General features: G+C 41.0%; 1 protein-coding gene across 10 annotated transcripts; it reads left to right on the top strand.

Annotated features, from left to right (window-relative positions):
- CDCA4 (cell division cycle associated 4) lies at window positions 1–27,800 on the top strand. Of its 10 annotated transcripts, none has more exons than XR_014693350.1 (8): window positions 1–106; window positions 3,522–3,602; window positions 5,512–5,802; window positions 5,936–8,857; window positions 10,079–10,497; window positions 11,454–11,574; window positions 16,371–16,489; window positions 24,108–27,800. XR_014693350.1 is itself a non-coding variant. In XM_084520141.1 (3 exons), the coding sequence occupies exon 3, from the start codon at window positions 24,112–24,114 to the stop codon at window positions 24,961–24,963; it is 852 nt and encodes a 283-aa protein (XP_084376267.1). In that variant the 5' UTR covers window positions 13,830–13,922; window positions 16,371–16,489; window positions 24,108–24,111; the 3' UTR covers window positions 24,964–27,800. The 10 variants fall into 10 exon arrangements, 2 of the variants coding, with proteins under 2 accessions (XP_084376267.1, XP_084376268.1); XR_014693351.1 differs by having other exon boundaries at window positions 5,936–10,153; window positions 10,422–10,497; XR_014693352.1 differs by having other exon boundaries at window positions 5,936–10,497.

The following is a 27,800-nucleotide window of genomic DNA, read 5'->3' as shown; positions in this document are numbered from 1 at the left end:
GCCGCGCTGGGCTCCGCCCGCTCCCTCCAGCGCGGAGCCGTGGCTGAGGCGGGAGCCGGGCTTCCTGCGCTGGGAAGGCGGCGGTCACGGCACCGGCGGCGGGGTGGTGAGTGTGGGGAGGGAACCGAGCTGAACCGGGCTTGTGGGGCCGTAGGGCTGCCTGAGTTTCCCTCAGGGGGCTCCGCTGGGGGCCGAGCCCCGTGCGCGGAGCCGCTGTGGGCGGGAGGCGGCGGGGGACGGAGCCGCTTCAAAATGGCGGCTGCGCGGGGCGGGCGGGAACGGCCGTTGGCGGTGACGGGCGGGGAGCGAAGCGGGACCGGGACCGGGACCGGGCCCTGAGGAGCCGCGCGGTGCCCGCTTCCCCCCTCCTCCGCCCGGCCCCTGCCTCAGCCCGGGGCTCGCTCCCCGCCCCGCCGGTCCCGCCTCTCGCCGCCGGTGCCAGCCCCCTGCCTCCTCCTTCCCTCCCTCCTTCCCTCCCTCAGCCTCCTGGCTTCTCCTCGCCTCCCTTCCCGCAGCCCCCCCGGGGGCTGGCGAGCTGCCCCCCGAGCCCTCCGGGGGCTGCCGTGCTCGGGTCTTTGTCCCCGGTGCTGGCCCTGGCAGCCCCCGCGGTGCCCGCAGCCCTCCCTCAGAGCCAGGCGCCGCCATCTGCGCCCCGGGGAGGCCGGAGCTTGGCTTTTCTTCTGCTCCTCAGCTTTATGCGCGGTTTTGGTGCCTTGCCACGGTTGTTGGCGAAGGGCGGTTTTGAATTCGGGGGACTGAATCCTAAAATTTGGTGCCAAGGGGAAGGTACAATGCCTATCTTCATATTAGTAAAAAAAAAAGGAAAAAAAAAAAAAACCTGCCTTGCTTAATCAAACCTCCAGCACTTGGCTTAGCTAGTCCTAGTCTGCTTCCACCCACGGACAAGCAGCGCTAGGATCTCCTTCCTATCTTCTCTGTGAGCCCAACTGTTAGCAAACGCCTTTTTTTTTTAACCAAATGCCTTGTTTTTAACCACCTGAATATGTGTTTTGCAGCATTTGCTACCTGAATTTGAATAGAATGTGGATCTGGAGTATGTAAGCTGATGCTCTAGTAGGAGCTGGATCAAATTTCAGGCACCTTATTTGTAAAACAGACCAGGAATTTGTCATAATCTCCGAAGCAACATTTTTAGTGAATTGCATAATACCGTGCTACTATTCCAAAAAAGAAAAAGAATCCCATGCAAATCCCCTTGTTTTCGGACTGTTATTTTATGGATAGCTGTTGTCTCCTTGACAACTTCTTTCATACAGCTGTTTCAAACAACAGTTAAGGTTTGGACACGCTAGGTTTGGGCTCGTGGCACTCGGTTAGCAGCAGCAGAAGGGAGACGATACAGCTAGTCCAGGTACTGCCTCATGGACAGAGGCAAACGCTGCTTGAAATTACTGGGGGATTTTGAATGCTTTGCCTCAAAAGCAGCAGCAATCTTGCAGTCACGTACCAAGAAGTTTTACACAGCAGCTTGAACCTTTTGAGTACGTTAATAAATAAATTAACAGAGAGAAACATACTTAACATTTTTATTAATTAGGTTTTAAAGTTAGCGTACTCAAGAGATGAGTAGTTATTGGTGATTGCCCAGAGAAGTCTGGGAGAGGTCGTTTATTTGTAACGTTTTAATTGAATCTGATAATGGCTGTAAAAGTATTTTTTTATTTTATTGTTCTGAGACACACTGATATGACAAGTTAATAGAATCTGAAGAAACAGTTGCTATGATGGCCAAATTCGTTAATATTTTTATGCTAACAGAAGTTCCACGTGGTTTGTTTATTGCTCTAGGGAAGAACCTAGAATCACACACGGCACGTCTTACACACTCACGTTGCATGGGAAAACTCCTTCCTTCTTCAGTATGTTAATAGATTACAGACTGGACTGGTCTGCCAGCGTCTCCCGTGTCTTTTAGTTTGTGGATATGAAGATAATGTTTTTTTTACTTGTGTGCTCCCATCAGCAGTCTCCCCCTGTGTCAGTCTACTATTCTGAGAGGCAAACGGAGAAAGGTGCTTCCTTAAAAATTGTCACGTATCCAAAATAGCTCTGGAAAACCTCCTTTGTTTATTGTTCCCATGACTGCATCATCTTTACCTGCACATTTGTTGTTCTGTAAGAAAGTTTACAGCCATGTCACCTACCCTGAGCCAAAAGTGTGTCTGGCAGGGGTTTAGGGATTCAAATGCTCACAGGCTCTTAGTGTACTTCTTTTATAGAATGGGCTGAGAGTATACCCCGGGAGCAAAAACTTCAGAACTTTAATAGCATAATCAGGTGTTTGGTAGAAATAAGGAATACTTACTCAATCTCTGTCACTGGAGTGGTAGTTGAGATGCCTCATGACCCTGTCTTGGATGTTGGTGTGAGCTCAGTCTGTGAAAGAGAATTAGTTGGTTGAAATACAGTTCGTATGGCAGGACAGCATTTTAGTCTGAATATTTTGGGATTGAGTCAAAAGGTTTTGGCTCGAGAGTGTTTAAGGTGGCTTTTTTGATGTGGTGTTTTAATAAGTATGCTGTTTCTGGAGAAAAATGAATGCTTTTTTTCTGCGAGAAAAAAGGCCTTTGTCAACTATCTACCCCCTCCCCAATTTTCAGAGCAAGTGGTTTTCCAAAACCTTTAATTACCAACCACAACAGAAAACAAAGAAAGACGTGCATATGCGTCCAGTTAACTTATTTTTTTTCTAGGTATGTACTTCAGCTGCAGACACAGAAGTGTCTTGTGCAGTACAGACATGCCTAGAAGAGTATCTGAGTTGTATTCATATTTTGTCTTACAGGGTTTTTGTAGCCGATTAAAACAACATTCTTTTTGGCTTTAGTAATTAAAGGAATTATTGCACGTACTTGATAGTTGTATTTGATATATCGGAATCTGTTTTGCCTTGGATGTCTTTTGAAAACTCAGCCTTTATACCTCAAATAATTTCATTACTGTAATTGCTTTCATTATTGTCATCTTACAAAGTAAATCTGAGTCATAAAGTTTCTGTGTTACTGCTAAAGGAAAATCCTACCTGTCTTTGCTGTGTTTCAGTTTTATGTTTGTGCTCACATACTCTTTTTCTGTAGCTGCTAAAGGGATGTATGGTTTTCTACAACAAATGTGTAAACTGTATGCTTTTGTTATAAACTTTCTTCCAGTTTTTCTGAACGCTTAAGCTTTTAGATGATGGCTGAAGATATTGTTTGCTCTTTAAATGGCATCGGTACAGGGATAAGGGTGAGGCTGGTCCAAAGGTCAGGATGATAGCCTAGGACTTGGACTTAAATTGGCAGCTTCCTTCTCCTGTCGCAGATTTTGCATGTATTGTTCACAGATCACCTTTGTACTCTGGCTGTAAATTGCATTTAATCCAAATTTCTAGAAATACCGTGAGGATAGAGATACTGAAGCAATTGAAAGATAGGGGTGTATAAGTTTCTGACATGGGGAACTGTTTGGCTGTGCATCTCCTGTACTTGCCTGACGCCTTGCTTCCTGGTACTTGGTAGGTGCTGCCCTAACTGTTACTGTATGGACTCTTGCTCAGTAGCATGGGAGAAGAGGAAGGACTACATCAAGCACAATTACTGGTACGTAGCTTTTTGCTCCTTAACGTGAAACAGTAATCCTCTAGTATTCTGAGTGGACTCAAAAATAGGGTGACAAAGAACCTGGTTTTTATGGTGTAAGATACTGACTAGAAGTAAATACTTTATTTATTTATTTATTTATTTATTAAAAAAGGAACGTTACAGTGAAATCTGTGAAATATTTAAGAATCCATATAAGGTTTTTTTTCTTTTTGCTTTGTCTTCTCCACTTGAGTGTGTGTGTGATGTATCTATGTTTTCAAGTTTTGTGATATATTCAGTTATTCCATTGAATAGCCATAGAATTGCCTTAGAAGGTATCTAAATGCCAAACAGTAAATGGTTGAAAACCAGGTTAATATTCCATTGAAGTTCTAATTATTCTTTCCAAGAGAAGAAGTTCAAATAAAAAGAAGCTTTAAACTCTGCACAGAATGTGTAAAGCTTAATAACATAATTAACGCTGTATGAACATCGGTCCCAAAAGATGTCTCCTGGAGGTTGTTCCACATAGGGTGTGTATGTGTACATACAAATGTGTATGAAAAATTAAATGGTGTATCCCCAGCTGTGAAGTTTGAAGGAATATCTAAAAGTCTAAAGGTTTGAAGGAATATCTAAAAGTAGAAACTTGGGTTGTTTTTAATGGGAATAATGCAGCTATGTTAAGTTACAGGAAACATTTTTGCAAAGAACTTCAAAAACATTTAATGTATTGATAGTCCTCTAATAGCTTTTAAGAAATCAGTTAAACATGGCCTTAAGATGAAGTTCCTGTATTCTGTATTATAGTCTCTGTATTATGATTTCTCCAGAATTTTGTACCTTCAGTGGAAAGAAGTCTCTCAGAGTCAGCAAATCCAACACAAGGTTAATTCACAGATACAGACAGCAGTGTAAGAAGTGTGATACAGGGTCAGTGTTTATGTAGCTACAATGTTATTCCCAGGTTTTCAGGGCAGATAACTTTGTAATGTAGGATGAAAGGAATAATGTAGTTGCACTTCGGTGGATTTTTACTGACTCTGAAAGAGATCTCTCTGAAAATATGGGGATCATTCAGTAGCAACCAAAAAAAGTGAGGCAGAGGTTTGGGCTTACCAAGAGAAGTGGAATAAAAGACATTGCGATACTAATTGGGCTTTATCGGCTTTGAACTGAAAAACGTCATTTTGATCAGGTCACTACATTAAAAATCCCCAAAAAGAGGAACCATAAGGGCAGAAGACTTGGAAAGGACATAAAATGTGCATAAATGTAAAGATTAGGTATTAGCTTTCATTTGCATCCTAGCTTTTATAAGAATAAAAGAAACAACATCCATTGTATTTACAAAAAAAAAAAAGGTATTTCAAGAGATCAGCTGTAATACTTCACTCATGTGGGGCACTATTGTAAAAGTGAATGCAATTCAGATGAAAATCTGGAGGCTAGTGCTTGAGATTCATACCTTGGCTAATTCAGCAAGTGATTTTTTTGGGTGGAAATAATCTGAAGCCTTCATGCACCCCACTTACTTTTAGCTGGTGAACCTAAACTAGGAATACAGGAGTTTTGTTTCCTGTTAGTCAGCTGGGAAAGAAGTACATCCCATATGGAGGATGACTCTGCCTGTCCTTACTGGAATTGCACAATTCGTATTGGAATTGCACTGTTCAGTTACTCACTCAAGTAAGGGAACCTGAAAGACTGCTATAGACACCTCAGTTGAATGTCTGAAGTTATATGGAACAAATGGAGATGTTACACTCCAAGTAGCCAAAGTAATCTAACCTTTTCAAATATACTGTTGATGATATATGTTTTTTATTTTTTTTTAAATGTTGCTCTGTTAGGCATGTTGGTGTTCTCCAGGGGTCAAATCTTTCAAAGATGGTGTGCCAGGTTGTATTTTTATTTCCAAAATTAGAGGCTAATCATGCCAGTAGAAACTCATGAGGAGCGAGGAGAAACTGCCTCTCTGCTAGGTGAAAAACAGCCGTTGAGATGTTCGCTTCTGTGCGAAGCAGTGGCTCCTGACTTCCATCAAGTTTGGAACTTAATGGGAACCAGGAGCTGGGAGCCTCTGCCTCTCTCAGATGCCACTCTCCGAAGCCATGACTCGTGGACCTGCTCACCCCTGGTTCCCGAATATCGTCTTTGGGATCCAGTCCATATGTTCCTGACCCCTGTTGTACCACACTGGCCATTCTATAACCTGGTATGACAATTCTGATGTTTATATCTTCAAAGAACTTGCTGTTCAAATTTAAGTTTTCTGTTTTAAGTCTCTTTTTCCTCCTTTTGAGCTGTTTATGTTGTACAACAGGTTTTTTATTTATTTATTTTAACAGGACACAATGTTTGTGCGAGGATTAAAGAGAAAATGTTTCGATGGCGAAGAAGATATTGAAGGAACTCTGGCTGGTATTAAGGCTATTCCTTCATACAATCTTCAGCGACAGTCACTTTTAGATATGTCCTTGGTTAAACTTCAGCTGTGTCACATGCTGGTTGAACCTAACCTTTGTCGTTCGGTACTTATAGCCAACACGGTACGCCAGATCCAAGAGGAAATGACCCAAGATGGGACTTGGCAGATGATAAATACACAGAGCACAGGCCAGGCATCTGTGGATCGTCTTGTTTCAACAGATATCCTCTGTCGCTCATCTAGGGAACAAGCTGAGGGAAAGCATGTTCCAGGTTACAGTACTTTCAGTAAAGACTTTGAGGGCGACCAGGCACAAGATAGTTCAGAAACGATGTCAACAGCCTCTTCAGTGCAAGCTCCGAGAAACCTGCCAAGTAATGTGTGGGAAATGGAGAATCCACAGGAAAACAAAGGAAACTTTCAAAAATCATTAGATCAAATATTTGAGACACTGGAGAACAAAACTCCTAATTCAGTGGAAGACCTCTTTTCAGAAGTTGACAACTCTTACTACGATCTTGATACTATGTTAACAGGCATGATGAGCAACACGAAAATGGGACACTGTGATGGGCTAGAATCATTTTCTTCTCCAACAACTACAACTTCTAGCTCTAATTGTAAATCTGATCTTAACGAGCTTGATCATATTGTGGAAATCCTTGTTGAATCCTGAAACTCCTTGTGTAGGAGAGAAAAATGTGTTAATGGAAAAAAGACTCAAGGAAAGCTATTTCCACAGTTTGCTCTATCAAATCTGCACGTGTATTTTACAAATATCTATATATTATATAGATATATATATTAAAAAAAGCACTTCATATTGCAAAATAGAGTTAACTCTTAAAGTTAACCTGCAACTTGTAGTGTAATAATCCAATTTCTTGTCCACTGAACTGTAAGAACATACGGTAAATGGTTAAGTATGGGGTCCAAGGCTTTCAAAATTGGGTTCCTTTTACCAATTTGCTTTAGCCTTTGATGGAGGACATGCTCACTGAAAGGAGGGGTGAGAGAATCCCTCCTTCTTACCCTTCTCCCAGTGAAAATGGTAATAAATAGAGAGAGAAGTTGGTCAGCTGTTTTCCTATTCTCCTCTAGTTTCTACTTTGTTACAGGACATAACTCCTACTATATCTGCTGCTTCTGATCTAAGTTGCTACATGGCTCTTAAAGAGCAGTATGCAATGGTTCTTGTTACTCTAGCTAGCTTATTCTGGGTTTTGCTACAATTTTTACTTTAAAAATAGTTTTAAAGTGTTTATTGGTGTTTAGATTTTTCCAGGTATTTTCCTAAAATATATTTTTACTACAGATGTTATGTCAGCTGCTAACTTAGCAACTTTTGATCATAACTGCAGTTGATGTATTTTTTAAAAGGTTTTCAAAAAGGGATGCTTTTTTACTGTGAGCTACCCAATGTAGTTCAGTAAAGTGTATGTAAATGTAAATATACGATTTTATACTTTACATTAAAATGTAAGAGCTGTTTTCATGAATCTGTTTTATAGAGTAGTACTTTACTAAATTGAGAATTGTACAATTATGCTTTTTATACCCCATATACTTGAGTATCATTAGAGGAAGAGCTCTGATCCAACTAGATACAATTAAATTTAATTCATTTCAGACCGTATTTTTTGTTAACTGCAAACCTAAATTACCTAGGTTTTTATTTATGTGTATTTATATGTAAATGTCATCAAGTGAATTGTTTATCACTGAAGTCTACCATCAAATATTTGTTTATATGGGATAACTATCTTGCACTAATTACTACAAAAAGTGTTACTAGCGGCCTTCAAATCTCAACTGGTATGTCTTGATGTCTTGTCATAATTAGTATGCTCCACTCTTACCAAGGGTTTCCTCTTGCCTTTTTTTTTTAATAACAAAAGATAATACAACATGGGATGGTGTTCTTTTCTTCAAGTACTCACATTTATTCTGGAGTGTGTATAATTAAGTGTATTCCTATGAGACTTCTTTTTTTTGGGGGGGGGGAGGGGGAGGGGAGGGTAGAAGAAGTACAGTGTATGATGATGTTACGCCCCCCCCAAAAATGTACCTCCAAGCTCGTGCTGGGGAAGAGGCCTGAGCTAGCAGGGAGGTAGGCAGGGGGAAGATTGCTTGGTTTCTGGAATGTTTTAGTGTTGGCTGCGTGAGGGGAAGATAGCCTCCAGTAACTTAGTTGTTTTCCATAGACTTGAATCAAGCAAGTCACTGAACATGAAAAGAGTACATTTCTGTGTCCGACAGACCGTGCTTTCCTTCAAGTGACCTTAATTACTACACACCATCTCTTCCAGGTTCTCAAACCCTCCTCCCCTTCTGGGGAGATGTTAAGGATGTTCAAGCATCACCTCCACAAAAGGCAAACGCTGAGCTTATGATTTCAAAAGTGCTTCAGAAGCATCTGATCTGGGGAAAAGCAACATTATTTTGATAAATTACTCAAACTTGATAGTTGAATACATGTTAATCCATATTTGCTGTAGTAGTTAAGCATTGCTTCCTCTATAGTTGATTAATAACTGTATTAGAGTGTGAAACACTATATAGACATTTGCAATTTCAGTCCTTATAATATGGCTAGACCAAAGAAACACAAAGTATTACTGGAAAACAATAGGACATCACCGATTGCTGGAAGGTGTGCTAGTACTCTATCATAATTCAGGAGGATGCAAACTGTCATACCTCATGGTGAAATAATAGTCTGTTTTCTTTGGCAGTGTTAGTGTCAGAGATTCCTTCCGAAGTTATAAGTCAGCAGGAAAATTTGCCTGATGCTTCTTTGTGTGTGGATAGATGTATTGAAATGGACAGCAGCTGCCTTAGGGTAAAGTAGCCAGGCAGTTTCCAAGTCTTCTAAATGGAACATTAGTGGTGAGTGGAACAAATACCTTCTGTACCTCTGGGAAATTGCCCAAAAGCTGCTCTGAACTGTGATGGTTCAAAACCCCTAGGTTTGAACAACTGAGTGTTCCCCTTCCCCCTCACATTTTTGTTAAATGTGAAGCTTCAAGTGTAAATATTTAAAATGCTCACCCCTTCCTCCTCAGTGTGCTTCAGCCTTCCTGTTAAAGGTAGGAGTTACTATAATTCGTTCATAACTCTTGCACTGTTGCACTGTGTATGTGTGTCCATGATCACACCAAACATCTAGACAGGAACATTCCTTTACTGGGGAAGCCATGCCCAGCTCAGAATAATTTGTAGAGACTACTTGGCTTAACTGGAAGGGTATTAGGCAAGCATGCATTTATGTAGTTAAGTATTTAAACAGGAATATATATCCTGTTTTATTATGTTCTTAAAACTTGTGCCAAAATGTATGTGCTCTTACACGTCTGATGTCTTGGCTCAAGTGTTCAGCAGGTATAAGAATTTGTATTGCTGAAACTTGCACAGTCACTCTGCAGATGTGTACTCGGAGCTGCTCTGACTGCAAGTCAGCGTACAACCTGCATGTCTCCCTGCTGCTCTTTTGCAGTGCCTCACACAAATTCTGCTGCTCATTTGGGGTAGCTTCACTTCTATAAAAAATAACCTTCTAGCTTGTATTGTCGTTTCTTTGCTAGTTCAAAGAGGTCGTAGTTGAATATGCATCAGTTAAAGGTTAATACAATATTATTCCCTTCTGCGTTCCTCTGATACAGAGAGAGATTAGAAATGATAGTGCCTGTAAGGTGTTGATTTTTTTTGTGTGTGTGAATTGTGAAACGGGGATGTATGGTATTTGCTGATGGCGATTTTCTGAATTTCTGCATGTAAAGGGAAAAAAAATTAACCTCTGTTACAGCTTCTGTAAGGTTCTGCTACCATTTCTTGTGGCCTCTTTTATGTGTTCCTGGGGAAGAGAGTCACAGAACTTGTACAGCAGTCAGCACTGCGTCTGAAACTAAGCTGTTGGTCTGAATGACATAACTCATCTTTAGACTTGCACAAAAGAAAGTACCTTCAAACACAGCTAACCCCCAGTCTGCTTCCTTCTCAGGTAACCTTGAATATCTGTCCTTTCTGCCTCTGTGCCTGTGGTTTTGTTTCTCTTCTTTTGCAGTAAAGTCCAGAACACGTGGATGGGGTCTCTGGAGTTTGGGCATCCAGCAAAGGCAAAAGTGTGAATCCAGGCTGAGTTAAGGATGGCTTGTGTACTTGAAGGCATGTCTGCTTATTGCTTTCCTTTTAATATATTGATTTTTATTTGAACCCTTTTCTCATCCACAGTGCTATGTGAGTTTTTCTAGCGCAAGATGTTGCCTAGCGCTATGAATGTAGCCGTATTTGCATAAAGGATAAATCTGTTAAACAAGGAGGGAATCATTTATTTGGATGAAAAGCACCTTTCCAAACTGTCTCAAAGGTACCGCAATGAGAGGTTGTGACTAGCTTTCATCCTTTAGCAGGTTGGGGATTCTCACAGGAGTCTGCTTTTTACCTGTGCTTGAGGCTGTCCTTGGTCGATTTTTGAAGTCTCAGGTATGTCTGGACTGGCGTAGCAGACATTTTAAAAAACATTATTGTAAATTGACTGATGATACAGTTTCATACTGTAATTATCAGTCCATTACGGATGTCTCGTGTCTCAGGGTATTGATTGGAGTGTATGACTGCTTTACAGTTTTGCAGCTTAATTTATATTCCCATATAACCAAACAACCTTTGCAAAAGCCAGGGTGAAAAAAAAAAAAAATCCTTTTATTTGCTGACAACAGCATGAGACAGAAACACTTTCAAAAGTGAGTTTTGTTCAAAGTGAAAGTATGTTTATGGCTCAGGACTAGGATGTATAGTCCCATATGCAAAAAAAACATTACCGATGATGACAACTTTTGATTACTCATCAATTCCTAAATGAGTGTGATTTCGCACTATGTGAAACATGATTAATACTAAAAGTACAAAAACAAATTAGCTTTAAGACTCCATAGCAAAGAAATATATACATTTTATACAGCAGATAAAATGTATTTTTGTCATTTTCGTTCATTCAACAACAAGGTCTCGCAAGGATTATCCCAACTCCTTTTGGTGTCTCTTGCAAAACTGACAGTTAAAATAATTTTTTGTTATTTTGTCAAGAAAGTTCCATGAAGAGGTGAAATTCATTAATAATTCAAGTTGTCAAAGAAGATATACTTAAGTTGCATGCAGTGACTTGTCTCTTTTTTATGGATGGTGAAAAATACTAAAATTTCATTATTTGACATGATTTTCTTAAGTCCGTACGGTAGCTTTTTTTAAAAAAAAAATAAAAAAATACAGCTACTCCTTTACTTAACTAAGATTCTCCTAAAAATGAGTGTTTTACGATCTGAAGAATTATTGTGGTAAATGTTGATGCAAGACCAACTTGTCAACAAGAAAATATATAGCTAGGGGCAACTTTCCACTGCAGGGAAAACATTCAGTAATTTCAACTGTCATCTTTTTAGGGAAGAATAATTGAAGATACAGGTGATTACATGACTTCTTGCAAAAACAGAATTAAAAAGAAATTGTATCCACATGTCTGCTCTATTTGGAAGTCCCCTAGGAGCATGTGAGAAGTGGCAAGTAAGTACTGCAGTAGTAAAGTGTTACGAGAAGGGAACCGTGCATCGTAATTCTCATGTGCCCCTGACAGACAAGTCTTGGAGATCAAGAAAATGTAATTTTGGTCTCCGGTTGTGCAAATTTCCAAAACAAGACTCTAAGGAAGAGTAGGTTATCTTGTTTGAAGAAACACCAAAAGAGTTTAACACTCAGAGGAGAAAAGCAGTGCTTACAACAAATTCACTTCTGTGTGTTTGAGAGAAATGTGAGATGAGTACCAGGTGGATTTATTTATTTATTTATTTACTGTGGGTTGACTGAAGTTTAGGATTAAATTTTTGAATGGATATGTTTTTAATTGAAGCCCAGTAATGTGGTTTGCTTCTGTGCCTCTGCTTGCTTTGAAAGGTATGGAGAGAAAGCACCTTTTGTTGTTAATCAGGCTTCTTGTGGCAAAACAGAATAATGGTTAACTTAAAACTCAGACAAATTTTCAATAATGTGTTTTCAAACAAAAATTTCTATGTGGGATCATGGCTTTTTTTTTTTTTTTTTTAATTTTGAGTAAGTCTAGGATTAGTTACTAGTTCATAGAGGCTTCAAAGGAGGTGGTAAAACTAACAAGGCACTCTTCTTCCTCATTTCCCTGTGGGAGTGTGACATAGCATGATTGTTCTGCCGTTCAGCTTCAGAATAGCTAATTAAACTGGATTTTGCTGTATGTTTAGAAAACTATTTTTTACAAGTGCGCAGGTGAAAGAGCACAAGAAATCGTGTACTATACTGACATCCAGTAATCCAGATAAGGCAGAGAGACATTTTTTAAGTACCTTAGACACAGAGTCAATTAATCACAGACATAAATCCATAGGAAAACAGTCTTCATTAGTTCCTGTGTTCCTGGAACTGTTGTCTTGACTAGCTGCCTGGTGCTAAGGTAAGTAGAAGCAGCAGACCCCCCAGTAGTCCTTTCGGATGAGTTATATAGAGACCCTGGGTGTGGTTTTTCTGGTTCATGCGAAATTCGCTGCAAAAGCAAAAACGCTGTGTGTGAGGATGGTATCCTGGCGTGCGATGGTGACTGCGAGTCAGACTGAAAGACCGTGTTTTAATCATAAAAAATTCATATTGCTGGGTGTCCTGTTTGCCTTTAGGTTAGTTTAAAGCAAAATGGGAGAGCATTTAGGACTGTTAGAACATGTGGGAGAGCATTAAGGACTGGTAGAACATGGTATCTCTTGAGGAAGTAAGGGTTTTCTCAAGCAAGCTCTGCAATTTGAGGCAAAAGCTCTGGTTTCTGGGAGCCCGTGAGGCAGCACCGTGCTCTGGCTCGGGGCACAAATTGTGTGGGATGGAGCAGTCCCCGAGCTGGGTTCCAGTTCTCTTGCGTGAATCCTCCTGTTGACATTTCACACAAGCGGAAAAAGTGACAGAAACCTCTGCCAGCAACCGCTGTCGCTTCTGTGAAGGCTGGGGGCTGTAAACCCAGAGCGCGGCAGCGGGCACTGGACCGAGGCCATGTCAGCCTCCTCAGGGCGCCTACGAGACCGACCTTCCCCAAAAAACACAGCTGGAGCCGGCACGAGTGCCCTTTTCTGGTGAAAAAAAACCGAAATGGGTGACAAAACTGACCCCACAGGGCCGAGAGCTTCAGGGGGAGCGGGGGCAGCAGGGCACGAAGGGGGGGGGGTGAAGAAAAAGGGGTAAAAGTGCGCATTTCGGGGAGCGTTTCGCAATGTTTGCCCTCGTGTTATCGCTGGGCAGAGACGTGCGCGCCTCGCTTGCCAGCCGCGCGGGCAGCGGGAGGTGTGGGAGCGCTGCTTTGGGGTTAAATCGGGCGGGTTTGGGACAAGGCGCTGTGAGGCGTAGGGGGGGGGGAGGGGGGGGTCTGTCCTGTCCCGGGCCGCGCCGTGAGGGAGGGGCCGCGGCCCGGAGGGGAGGGGGGGGAGACGGGGTGGACTCAGTGGCGCCCGCCTTCTGATTGGGCGACGCCTCGCGCTGTCCCCGCCCACCCCCGCTCTCCTCCCTTTCCCATTGGGCGGCGGCGCGGGGCCAGCCGCAGCCCTTCCCCTCCTTCCTCGCGGACCAGTCAGAAAATGGTTGCCGGGCAGATTGCGAGGGCCGCCGGCCAATGGGAGCGCGGCCAGCTGGCGGCGTGCGCGGCCCCCTCACCCCCCCTTCATTCCCCACCCCGCCGCCGCTGTGGTGCCTTGGGCGGGCGGGCGGAGGGAGAGAGGGAGGGAGGGGACGGCAGGGGCGGAGGCTGCCGGGGCCCGGCGGGGGTGGCGCCCGCCTCCGCCTCCCGGAGCCCCAGCCCCGCCGCAGGGAGCCCGGCCGGCTGCCTTGGCACGGCGCGGAGCGGCTCGCAGGTGAGGCGGCGGCGCCCTGAGGGGGGCAACGGCTGAAAAAAAGGGGGGGGTGGGGGGGCGCTGAGGGGAGCCCCTGAGGGGAGCGGGACCGTTAGGGAGGGGGTGGGGGGAGGGGGTGGGGAGGGGGAAGAGGGGGTGAAGAGGGGGTGGGGGGGGGCTGGAAGTTGTTAGCGCGGTTATAATTAGCGCCGGGGGGCAGGGAGGGGGAGGAGCGCAACTTTTCGCCGCCCGGGATGGCCGCGGGGACCTGAGGGCGGGGGGGGTGCAGGAAGGGCCGGCCCCGAGCCTGGCGGCACGGCCGGGCCGGGCCCTGCATGGGGTGGGGTGGGGGGGGCACCGCCCGGCACGGCCCTGACCGGGGGGGGGGCGCCTAACTTTGAGGGGACCCCACCGGAATTATGAGGGGGGAGCTGAACTCTCGGTGCCCGCCGCCCGGAGCCCGTCCTGCCCGCTTTAGGCCCCGGGTGCCCCGTTGGGAAGTGCCCCGAAAATAAAGGCAGGGGGCTCGGCTCGCTGAAGGGACCCCAAGACAGGTAGCTGAGGAGCGCGAGGGAAGGCGGAGGACGAAAATGAAAGGGGAAAAAAAATTATCTGCTGCGTGTATTATTCATAGTGATTTACAGCTACCGTGTGTCTTGTATAAGTTTTTTTTTTTTTTTTTTTTATAACAGATTGTAAAGTCTAAATCTAATAACCTTACCTCTGTGCTCCTTGCTGTCACTTGTTCCCCTATGAAAAAAAAGTAGGGGAAAAATCACAACCCCCACAGTTAATTCTGAACAATTTCTGTGCATTATATAATGAAGGAGTCAAATTTAATAACTCTTTGGACTCCACCTTCTTCTATTAAAAGGTCAGACTTTTAAAATACAGGGGACGGCATTCATTTTTGTATCAAAGACTTTTGGACTTTTTCTTAACTAAGGTGCTGGAGTCAAAAACTTTTAAATGTTCTGATGCACTTGTCAGCCTTTTTTTTCTTTTTTTTTTTGAGAGTTCTTTAATGCTCAAAAGATTTCACACTTGAAAACGAAAGGACAAATGTTTTAAGTGCAGAGAAAATGCAGTCACTGAGTGTTCTCCTCCCCCCTGTGACTTAGCAAGTACACTTTAATAAACCTCAGTATTGACCTTTTAAGCTCTTGCTGTTTCAAGCCAAAAAAGATAATGAATTTTCATTTCTCTGTTTTTTTTTTTCCTTATTTTTTTAACCACATATAATATGGATCATCTTATGATAGGAAAGAAGCCAGTTTTTGAGAGGAGGAATGGGCTACTGCTGTATTTATTACCGTGGGTTAGATTTAGCACTGTTAGGTCAGGGGCATCTTGCTGCTGTTTTACTGCATCTTTTCAGCTCCAAGAATCTGTAAACGGAGGAGCCCTTTGGTAGCACCAGGCAATGAGTCGCTGTGTAAAATGAACTGTATTCATTTACTGCTCCATCTGCCTAAATACAAGACTAGCTTTCACTAAAGAGTTGTAAAATAACATGAATTCTTGTTTCTTAAATGCAGTCTTTCACAATCATCTGGCTAACTATTGATCTTTGCTCTTGTGGTAACTTTGTAAAGTGATTGGAGCACTGCAGCTGGGGGGTGGGTCTCTGTGTGTACCTGTCTTACGCTGCACGCACACAAACGTGTCAGATGCAATACAGACAGAGGGCTGCTAGCCTGCATAAGGGCTTTTATCCTTGGAACTGAGGAACGTAGATTCTCCAGGTAGAGGTGAGACCTCAAGGGCATGGATTGTACAGTTCCTTCTGTGTCTTCTAGCCTCCTTCGTAGTTTACTGTCACTTCACCCTTTTTATGTGTCCCACAGTTTCCAGTGCCTTGGTCTAATCCATGATTTAATCTGTGTACTCTGTTGGCAAATTGCAAATGCTGCTTTATCAGGGTTTTGATGAAAATGATGATATGCTGAATATAGCTTGCAATTAAAGAGTATCCTGCAGTTATCTTCTTGTAGGGGTTTTGTGGGTGATGAAAATGAGGAAATCTGGGGAATTTCATAACAACTGAACTCCTTTTACAGTCTGTAAACATTAGGGGCTAATTCTGAAATGTACTTATTTATAGTTCGTGGTATAGGCTCTCCTGATTCATGATTTCGTAAACTATTACAAATTCCAGTAGTGTTCAGGAACCTGAAGGGGTGTCAGTGCAAGTTTTCACTCCAAAGCCTAACATTTGGAGGATCAGCATTCTCTTCTGTAGTATTAATTTATGAACACATTTCATGTGCTCATAGGTGAAACTACGAGGTCCTCTTACTTCAGTTCATTAATGAACTTCAGTTTTTCGTATTTCAGTTTGACTGCTTTAGTGGGATTTAGCAGAAATAATTTTTAAAGTTGTACTGAATTGTTTGTTCAATAATTCTGATTTAAAAAAAAATCATAGTAATGAAATATTCCTTTTTTTTCTTTGTTTTTCTCCTTAAGTCACATCCTCCTACCTCTGTGGATGGCTTGGACTTGTGCATAGTTCAAGACTCTTGGATGACCACACTTTATGCAAAATCTGGAATCTTCCTGCCTGGACTCCTTTCAATTTTCTGAGGGTAACTACTTGTGTACTGTTATTGAATCATATCTTACGTGGATAGCCCATGTTCTGATAATCAGCTGTAGATGTTATTTTTGTGGGTTGGAATGATAAACTGAATAATAATGTTTAAAATTGCGGTATATAATCTGAAGTGAAGTGCTTTAGGCTTGTTGAATAGTATAAGCTCTTTGGTTTGAATATTCTGAATTTGAATTTTTAATTTGTTTTTTCCTTTATAATGAGACAGTGCTATAACGTAACAAAAATTAGTAAAAATGATCTTAATAAAGATCATTGCATTGGATCCTTGTTAACAAAGGCCCCAATCTTATAGTGAGGCCCACTGTGCAGCTGTTGAAGCTGATGCAGTTTTTCTACCACGTGCCCGTGGACTTTGCACAGTATTACAGGCTTCTTGTGAGAGAAGGCACTTTGGATACTGGAGAAAGGTTGCTGTAGGCAGCTCTGTTAGGGAAAATGGAAGTGATTTCTGAGCTGGCTATTCAAAGTTACGTGAATATCCCATACAGAGAGCTAAAGATTAATGTTTTTGTTTGTTTGTTTGTTTGTTTGTTTTTCTATCAGGAAAAGGTATTTTTTTTGGTTTCGTTTACTGTTAATGGTCTGATCTTGTATTTCTAAGTATGGGCATGCAGATTTGACATTGTTAATAAGCTATGACTTTTGTTCTTAATGGACCTTTATTTAGGTCACCGTAACCCTAAAATATATGCCAGTATTAATTAGGTGAATGCATTCAGTATCTCTCTATTTGAAGTAAATAGAGAATTGTTCAGTTGATTAGAACAAACTCTGAAGAGGTTTGTCATCACATTTATAGTTCTCTTCAGTAAGATATTGCTTAGGTGGAACCATGCTTGTTTGGATTCCTGTAGGTACTCATTTAATTATGATCTTGTTTTATTTGGGAAGTTTTCAAATTTGGTAACTCTTGATCAGGTGGTAGCTTTGCTACCTGTTATTGATCCTTGGATTAAATGATTCCAGACCATTCTTTCTGCTTAAAAAAAAAAAAAAAAAAAAGAATTAGAAAAAAAATATATCAGTTTCCTGAAAAATACCTGCTAAACACACACGTATTAAAAACATACATTTGTGAGCTTTGTTGGTGTGGAACTACAGTCACAAGTGGAGAGGAGTGACACTGTTTCTGTGTTTGTGTAAGTATGAAAGTTTTTCTCTGCCTAACACTGATACTGCCTCAGTACATTTATACATCAGCCTCTAGTGACAGATATCAGCTGCTAAGAATATGTTTCATTTACTGTTGTAAATGGCCCAGAGCCACTTGTTTTTAACTCGTGGAAAGTACACATCGTAACAGAGGAGCTTCTTGTCCAGAGTGAAATGTTGTGACCTGAAACTAAGATAGTCATGGTAGTTTATAAAGCAATTCTCTTACCAGTGCTGTATGAAAAAAATGAGAGTAAGGAACTTAGAAAGATGACCTTTAAATGCAGGAATTTTCAAAATTAATTAGACATGATACAAATAGCTGGGGGGGGCGGTTCCATCTAACTTCTAAATCAAGGTAAAACTCACTCAGAAGTGCTTGGTAAACAGTATTTCAGTCCCTGAAATATTGTTGTATGATACATATTTGTTCACTTCTTCCAAAAATAGTGAAGTGACAGTGGGAAGGTTATGAATTCCAGGCTGTAATGCTGGCCTTGGCTTACTCTTCCTCTCATTTCTTTCCTGTTCTAAATGAATACTCTTCCGCATATTTTTATTTGCAAAATGTGGGAAGGGATGTTAGGTGCATCCATAGGTATGTTTTCTATTTTTGTTGGTGGTAGTTTTCTTACTCTTTTTAAAGTCTGAACAGTAGCATGTCTTGGTTCTGTGTTCTAGCTGCTTTAGCAGTAACAGAAAGACCTAGGTGTGTTACAGGTTGGGATTTTGTGACCAGAAGTTGACATCAGCTCTCCCTTCTCTGAGCAGCTCTTTTCTGGTTGTTTCTAACTCCTGTGGAGACGTGGTTACATAGGAGCTTAGGTATGGGAGTAAGCTGGTAGGACTGCACTCCTCCCCATATGTACATTTTTAGCCACCTCCAGCAGTTACTCATCTTGGCTAAAATGGGGCAGGGCGGGGAGGGGGAGACTTAAATACATCTTTGTGGATTTAAAAATGTATTCTGGTCCAGGTTACTTTTTCCTTTCATGTCTTTTAAAGGTGTTTTCCTTCCCTTCCTTCCTCTTGATTTCTGCTCACAGCCAAGGAGTGGTGGTGTGGGGATCTCCAACGTTTGCTGAGGACACCAGATCAGATAGGCTGTTCTGTGTAGTCTGACGGCTTACAGGGTTACGTAAGTCATGTTTAAGCGATCAGTGTTAAGTCCGGATGGGAGGAAAGGATTTATGCTGTGTCTGCTAACTGTACCTTTAGCCTCACCTTTCTTCTGGGCAGCTTCTGATACAGGCAGTACTAGTCAAGACCCATCCCACCACTTAATTAAAGCTTAATGAAGTTGTCACCTATGCTAAAACCTATGGGGGATAGGGGAAGGATACCATTAAAACCAGTCTCCAGCATCTGTTGAATAATTCTGAGAAATATCCATTAGCTGTGGGGATGTTTGTCTTCCTTCACGTTCCCTGCAGATAGATGCGTGCTTGTGAAATGTGTCCATGGAAGAGAGGAGAGCAGCAAATCAGGTTATCAATCAGCTTCAGTCAGTCACTAACATGAGCCTCTGATCCGAGGAGACTTCTAGCAGGCTTTACTGTTAGTTATTTTCCGTGGTTATGAGCCAAAGGAGACTCTGAAAGAGAATTACCTAAATTACAATAGCAAGGAGTCTCTAATTTTGATGTGAATACAAGTTAGCAGTTACTGAAGTTACAAGTTACTGAAAACTGGACAGACAGTTTTCACTCCTGGGGTGCTTGTGCCTATTCAAATCTAACACTTGCATCTCGTGAGGAACAGTCGTTTATCACTCGAGACAATTTTAGGCTGAAAAATGCAATGCTGTCTGTATGACAAGAAATAGCAAATTTGAATTTAATAACTTTGGAAGAGAAGCCAGAAGGGACCGCTATTGATGAAATAATTTTGACCTCCCGCCTAGTGCAGGCCAAGTACTCTGTTGGTGATCTTGCCACTTAAACAGTCTTTAATGGAAAATGAGTAATTCTTGTGTAGTTAGCTGGAGTGCTTGTTTTATGCCTGAAAAGTATGTGTTTAGACAACTTTAACTGTGCCAGTCATGTTTTATATGCTCATGGTTTTTGAAGCTTTTCTGTGCTAAAAATGAAAAGCTCTGTGCAGTTCCAGATTCTAAATGTTGTTAAACTTGTTCTTAAAATGTTTTTGGACGGTGAGGAAGAAGAAATTTAGTAGTTTGCCCAAGTAGAAGTAATTAAGAGTTTTCACGTGCTGTGTTCTTCTTTGTGACTGTTTCCAGCTGCACTTCCTAACCATGTGTCAGTGGCAGCTGCACTGCACTATCAGACCCCGTGACAGATGGAGCTGTGTTTTTCCTCTGAAATGGTGGCACGAGTCCTGTATTGTCCACAACACGTCGCAATGTGAATTTTTCTTGGTAGGCTGGAATGTTTCTTCTGAGTAGCTGCAAGCTCTGACCAGGCCTGTTTGTTTGGTATTCCGTGCGGATCTGCCAGCCAGTGACGTGCCTCTTCCCTCCAAGTTTTTTCCAGCTCGGGTACAGTGTAGGATTACAGAGCATGGAGGCTTCTTCTCATCTTAGCAGGGAGGAGTTTCTATGAAATGGACTCCATGGAACTGGAAGTAAATGAGGAACGTGCTGTCAGGGGCAGAATTTTATGTATAGACTCCTTCATAGTTCATTGACATAAGTCGAGAGTTTGGCACTTCTAAATGTTGAATTCACTTTGCTTCATTTTCCACAGAATAACTTAAAATAAAAAAGCATTTTGCTATAAATGGCCCGTGGCTCAGTTTGCATTACTACAATGAGAGAAGATGAGAAAAATCAGAAAAAGTTTCTGAGATCTTACATTCCTTATTGTTTTTGTTTTTTAATTATTATTTTTTTCCATGACAAAAGATTCTAAAAATATGGTCGTTTAACTTTTTCTTAATGGTCAAGGAAAGAATTACAATTTGCCTCATTTATTGTTGAACAGCTACACATAGACTTCACATTAGAACTTGGCATAAAGTTTAATTTTTTTCAGTTTATTTTCTTACAAATTACAGAGTTATCAGATTGGCGTGTGCCAAAATCCTGTCACCAGATGCAATGTTCTGAGATCTCAGTAGGTTCCTAGAATTGGACAGGAGTAAGGAAAGTGATTTCTAGGTGCCCTCTTTGTACTTTACCGTGCCGAACTTGTGCTTCTTGAAGTAGGCTGTGTGGTTCTGGTAGGACTGACAGCTGCACCCAGCAAGCAGCAATATGCATCGACATGGAAACGTAGTTTTTGTTGTGTGGATTCAGTTGTTTTTACTAGTAATAAAAATTGAAACGAGGGGAACACTGCATAATTAATTAATGTGATTGATATGTCACAAAGTAGCACTGCCAAAAGAGAGTATTTGACTGACTTAGGAGTTCTGGTTTTGGGGTTTGTGTTTTAACACACAATGCTACAAAAGGGCAAATTGCTTATAAAGTATGAGGTAGTTTAAGAATATGACCCTGTCAGAAATTCTTATGCTAAAAAGTAAAGCAAAAGGCCTGATAAAATGTAGATTAGCTGGTAACAAAGGGGCTTTGTATCTTTTGTAGGTCAGCAGCTGAGTGTGTTTGACAAGAACTGAAATTTAATGTCTCCTGTAGCAACCATGACACTAGTCATTTTCAAGCCCACTGTACCAGTGGTACTCCAGTTTTATTAGCTCTTTTCAAATTTTTATGTAACCTCTGAAATCACCTCCCTCCTGGAGGGGAGACTTGAAGTTAGGGGAAAGTCATAGTAAACAGGCAGAATTTATGAAACGTAAAATAGGAGCATGTTTGTAAAACACCTTCTCAGACATCTGGGGAATCTGTTAACTAGAAACAGTTGAAGTTGGAGCAAATAAAGTTTCTTGAATTTAATTTTTATAGTTCAGGATACTGTGACACTCAAACTTTGTTATGTATTTCTAGAATGCTCAAGGACAATTTTTTATGAGGGAAATTTGAGGAAGGGAAAAGGTGTCTGTGTATATAAGCGTTAAATATTTAGTCTAATTAGACTACTGTATGACTTTAAAAGTTAAACATTTGATTTTAAGTTGTTCTTGTGAAATTATATATCCTCGCTTATGCAAGTTTGCTTGCTCTTAAGCTTGTGTACAGAAAGTAAAGACCACATTTTTGATATGTTAGAAATTAACTATTCATATAATTCAAACAGATAAGTCTAGTTTTCCCTGTGTGTACAATATAGTGTAAATATATACTTTACAATGTATTAAAAGCAGTAAAGTGGCAAAAACAAGTCTTCTGAATATATAAAATGACAGAATTAGTCTTCCGTGTCTGGTCTTCATTTACTTGCCTTATGAGCATGAACTTTGGTCTGTGTTAGTGGAGAGAAAAGGAAAACAGCTAATATGGGAAGGATGGTGCACAGAGAGCACGTAACTGTTTTGATGTGTGGTTTTATTCTCTATTCATACAGAGTCTGGGCATGCCTTAGGTAGCACGGCATTTAAGTGCTACTTAAAATGGAGAATTAATAATTTTCTGGATTTTTTTTCCAATTATTTGCAGACACTATTTATTTCCATGATACGTCACGAGTTAGTATATTTAGTAACAGTCTTATTGCAAAGGCCTGTATAACTTGTAGTTTTCCTTAGATTGTGTCTGACGTTACCAGTTGCTGGCAGCATTGTTGATAGCTTTGCCGGGGATACCTGGCGCACGCACACACACACGCAGCCCCCCCAGAGTCCTTCCAATTATTGTATTTGGTGCTGATCTTGTTCTGAGTCCTCAGCGCTGCCTGGCTCTGTTGGTTCTAGATGGGGTGGGAGGGAGGATCACCGACATGAAGAGGCAGCCACATTCAGAAAACTTTTTTTATTTTATTTATTTATATATATATTTTTTTTAAGAGATTCAGCTGCTGCTGTGGAGGTTCAGCAGAAAACTTTGGAGTAAAGCACACTTTCAAACTTACAAAATGTAAACTTACATTTTGAACTTCAAAAGTTTGCAACTTCGGCAGAATTGTTCCTCCAGAGGAGCTGAGTTCTCCACCAGCCTAGTCCAGGCAGATGAATGTAGCCATGGAGCCCTGCAGTGCTTCCTGCAAATCTGGAGAAATCCCAAAAGTAAAAGAAGCTTTATCCTGCTGCCATCTCCTTGTCCCCAAAAGTCTGGCAGCTGGCAGCTGCAGCAATCAGCTGAGCTGTTGCTGGCAGTGTGCAGTGCTCACATGAAAAGGAAGTTGGGAGGCCCTCTGCAGCATGCAGCGTCTGGATCGTTGTGTATGAAGGATCTGCCCTAAATCTGCCACGGGGTGTCTAATTTATGATTGCTTAATTTTTGTTAATTGTGTGGGAGTGAGGTCTCTGTGTTCCATGGGAACATGATGTGTATAATCAAGATTTTGCCAGTGTTCCCTGCTCATGGTATACTTCTTTTCCTTGTGTGCACAAGTGGTTGCTTAGTGTGCGTTGTCCCTACTAAATAAAACACTTTGTATTTCGATGCTGGGTAGTTGTCATTCAAGCATGTATTTTGCTTGGATCACCTGTATTTTAGGTGTGCATGCCCACAATTAGTTTTGGTGTCACTGTTACAGACCTGCCTGTATTTCAGTGCAGAAGCACATAGAGCAGGTGGGAACCAACAAAGTTCTACTTCTTTTCTGTATCTATTTAGCAGTATTGGTTGCTTCTAAAATTCTGTTTAATAACCTCCTGCTGGATGTTCTTAGAGTTAAGTCAGTAGCAGGTTGTGAACCAGTAGCCATGAGCAGTGATGATAATCCTTGGAGTTTGCAGCCCAGCCAGGTTTACTCTCAGCCATGAATTGGGCAGAAGGATCCCCTAAGAGGCCCTGTTACTGGTCTTGCTGTGTGGTTTTACTGTAGTAAAACAATTTTAGGTCACCCAAGAAGTGAATTCTATAAAAGAGACACTGAGCAAGACATTAAGAATACCTTAATGAGATTAAAAATGGGCATTAAAACTAGTTTTACATTCTAAGCTACTGTGCCTAGTAACAAATGAATGTTAAATTAAAAATGTTTAAATATAAGCATCTATTTCATTTCATATGGACATAAGACTTTCATCACTAATGAATTTTGTATTCCATATAATTTAAATGGGTAAGGTTAAAAAACACAGTTAACCTAGCATATTTTTAATTAAGTATGTTCATATCCTCATAGCAGAGTTAAAAGTAAACCTTCAAAAGCAGTCTAAGAACTTCTAAATACTGTTTTTCAGACAGCAGTTACTGTGTTTGTTATGTTTTCTCTTGAAGAAAATCCTGTGAAGCAATAGAGTTGGAAAGTGCACCTTCTCAATGAGAGTGTTACGTAGGATTTTACTGTCTTTCAGTGCTCTATGGCATTAGAATCTAAGTCAACCAATAAATTGTGGACTTTTGAAAGTGCCTGTTGAGATCTTGCAGAAGTCTTGCCCAAGGTTAATTCAGAGTGTTTCTCTTTCAGGTTCATGTTGGGGAGAGGTCTAAAACGCAAGCTGAGTGACTATGAGGAGAACATGGCTGGTCTCTCTAGTGCCTTCGATTCCAGTCGAAATCTGCCATATCCGCTTAAGAGGCAGCTGGTGCTTAACATGTGCCTCACCAAGTTACAGACGTACAAAATGCTGGTGGAACCGAACTTGCACCGCTCTGTCCTCATAGCCAACACCGTGCGGCAAATTCAAGAGGAAATGAGACAAGAGAGTAATCAGCAGCCAGTTAATGTCTGCGCTGGCATTACTCCTAGTACTCACAGCTACACAGGGATGGAGTCATCTGGGATTTCCCTACAGTTGCCTTCAGGTATTAGTCAGCAAGAGTCTAACTGTTGTGACTTGCGGTCTGCAGAAGACCAGATAGAAAATAGCCTGCTGATAGTTTCAGACGATGATATGTCGTCTGCTATTTCATCAATTCTGAAGGATTTAGACTTTGTAGAAGACATAAGCCCACCTACTTGTCTGGTTCCTACTGGAGATGACCAGCCAAAGTTTCCAGAAAATGCCGGTCTAAAGCTAGAAGATGATAGACAGGATTTGAAGGGAGCCGAATGCGTGTTTGGTTCCTTTGAGATTTCGAATTCAACTAGCTACTTGAAGGATTTGGCAATAGATGACATTTTTGAAGATATTGACACTTCAATGTATGATTCAGACTTCTGTTGCCCTCCGCTAACGCCACCCAGACCACCACCTCTTGCTACAGAAGAACCATTGAAAACCTTCCCATCATGTAATTCTTCTTCAGCAAACAACATTCAAATATGCAGAACAGATCTGAGTGAGCTGGACCACATCATGGAAATTCTCGTTGGATCCTGATACTTGTTTTACCCAAAGATACTTTTTGTCTGCCACTTTCATTTGGTTTCAGGATAAAAGCCACTGGAAAAGTTGTAAAGAATTATTTAAAACACAAAGTAAAAAATAATCTGTCCATAGTGGGGTTCTCTAAATAATTCCAAAACTTATAAACCAGAAAAGTGGCAGTCCTTTTCTTTTTCTTTTTTCTTTTTTTTTTTTTTTTTTTTTAAAGAAATATTTATTTATCAGAACTGTGCAATCATCTTTTTCCTTCCAGGGTGTATGTGGAACTATAGGCACATACCCTTATCACCCCTCATGCCTCTTTCAATAAACTTTTTTATGTGCAATTTTTAATTTGTCAGAAGAATTTACATGCAAAACAAATTTCATATGAAATGATCTTTTACAAAGCCTCCACTTTATTTTTAATATCAGAGTCTATGCCAGGTTGGCATATGTCAAGTTGCATAGTTGGATTGCCTGGATGCAGACACATTACTAGAGATGGGTATATTTTAAAAATGAGACACGCTTTGCTTTCTTTTCGTCGGAAAAGCAGATCAAGACACTTGTCAACAAAGTCTCTTGCATTTTCTAAAGCATTCAGAACTATTTATTTTTGTAAATTTTATAGTCTTTCTACATTTTACTACGTTATTTCATCATAGTTCAAATATAATGAACTTCTAGTTGGATGTGTTTAGCACTACCTCTGAGCTGAAATGCTTTAACTCTTTCCAGTGCTTCGTCTAAGACTGCAGATCTTTTTGTTTCTATTTTTTTCTGGGGGAAAGTACTTCTAACTCATTAAGCTGATCCTTTGACAGTGACCTAGCTGATTTGTGAAATCAAGGGTATTCAATGTTTAAAAACTTTTAAGTATTTACAAATGTAATTTATATGTAGATTGTGCAATTTAACAATTTTCCGTCAGTATTATGTGCTTAGATTTTGAATAATCTTGGCGTTCTTTAAATTAAAACTTTACTATGTACAGGTAGCTTTTTAATCTGTTTTGGAAAACACTGTCCTTCAGCCCTGCTTTCACTACAAAGTTTGAGATGATTTTTATGTGCAATATTATTTAAAAAGATACACATTTGTATACCTGGCATTGTAGAAAGAAACGCTTCAAACTTAAAACTTCTAGCACCTTGGGAGGATACTCGCAGAGTCACCGTTTCCGTATCCTTTAAGAGACGAAGTTGAGAAGGCTTCCTGCTGCACCCACCAGTGCTCGCTGTTCTGAATGCTCCTGAAATACTCGCTGGTAGGCGGTGAGTCAGTGCCGATGACTAAGAACCTTCCTGCAGCTGTGTCTGTGGGAGCTCAGGGGTCTGACTTCTCGGATGCAGCGTCAGGACTGGGGCCTGCCCGTGCTTCGGAAGTGTTCTGGTGGTGGCTGGTGGCTCTGCTGCAGGCTGTGCCGAAGGAGGGTTCGTGTGTGTGGCAGGTGTGTATATAAGTATATATAAGCGCACTCGTTAACTGAAGATGAGATTTGCAGTGAGAACTATTTTTTCTGTAAGACAGTTTGGATACTGTTTCAGCTTGAATTGAGGTCTGTATTGATCCTTGCTATTGTCTTCTGAAGTACACACTTGCACACTAGTTATTTTTTAGGGGTTTTTGATTGTTTTTTTTTTTAACTATAAAACTTTTACTTTGGTCTTGAAAGCTGCAGCATCTGTCTCATAAGAAAATCTGTAGTTGTAAAAGCTTTGCTTTGGTTTGTTTTCTGTTTTTGTTCTGCTGGGACTTTACAAGAATGGGGCATCTGCAGAGAAAGAAAACATTTACTGTGTGTTGCATCTCACAGACATTGGAGTCCTGGCCCTATTGATGGTGCCAGGGTATCACCTACTATTTCTAGTCTTAACTGATGCTGTAGCACACTTACCTTGTGCAAAGATCTTTTTATTTTTATTATCTTTTTTTTTTTTTTTTACTGTGACTCTTTTGGTTAACAGTTAGCTGCCAATACAGTTTGGTTTCCCAGACCAGTGGAGAACCAGTTCAGGTCACATCCTTGCAGCCATCTGGGTTGTTTAGCAACCGAAGGGTATAAATGTATTTATATGCATATAATGTATTGATTCTAATATAAAACTTCTGATCTAAAGTATTTTGAATTGCTGGATAAAGGGATTTGTTTGAAGAGTGTATAAGTAGTTCTTGAAGAGGTACAGCTTCAGAATGTACACAGATTGTGCATTGTGTATAGACTACTCTGGCTTTTCCTCGGCCTCTACTTTTGTATTAAAGATATGCCTGAATAAATCCTTGAAATATTAAGGGCCTTCTGCACTGTGATGAAGCAGAGTTGTGGTTAAAAATGTCTTTAAATTCTGTGATGAGGAATAAAGTAAAAAAAAGACTGCATTTAATTTCTTCTTGCATTTGAAAATATGGAATGTTACTATGCAGTAAAGATATTTTGGTATTAAAATTATATCGTGTAGCAAATAGTGAACAGTTAATTAATCCACTTACCTTGCAGCCCCAACTGGGAGAAGACTTCCTTTTCAGCATTTACATGCTGAACTCTTTTGTACACTTCAGAAATAGATGAAATTGTTGGTACATTTTATCAACAATACAAAATGTGATTTTGCTTGCCACAAAGCTCTGTTTCTAATTGCTTGCTTGCATCACAGTGCCAAGACCATAAAGCTGGTATGTAATGCAGTTCGGTAATGTATGGAATTATGTGCAAAGGGAAGATTAATTTTTAAATATGCACAAACTAATTTTAAAATCCTTCCATGTAAAATGAAGTTAGAGGCTAGTTGTGGTGGACCTATTTATTGTATGTTTGGAAATAAAAGCCACAGTTTTGCAGTTTAACCATT

Source organism: Aythya ferina (assembly GCF_964211825.1).
Source record: "Aythya ferina genome assembly, chromosome: 5".
In the NCBI taxonomy this organism is placed as follows: domain Eukaryota; kingdom Metazoa; phylum Chordata; class Aves; order Anseriformes; family Anatidae; genus Aythya; species Aythya ferina.
This window is presented reverse-complemented; position numbering and strand designations above follow the sequence as displayed.

Coding starts and splice junctions, on each gene's coding strand:
- CDCA4 (XM_084520141.1), top strand. CDS start 24,112: ATGTTGGGGAGAGGTCTAAAACGCAAGCTGAGTGACTATGAGGAGAAC.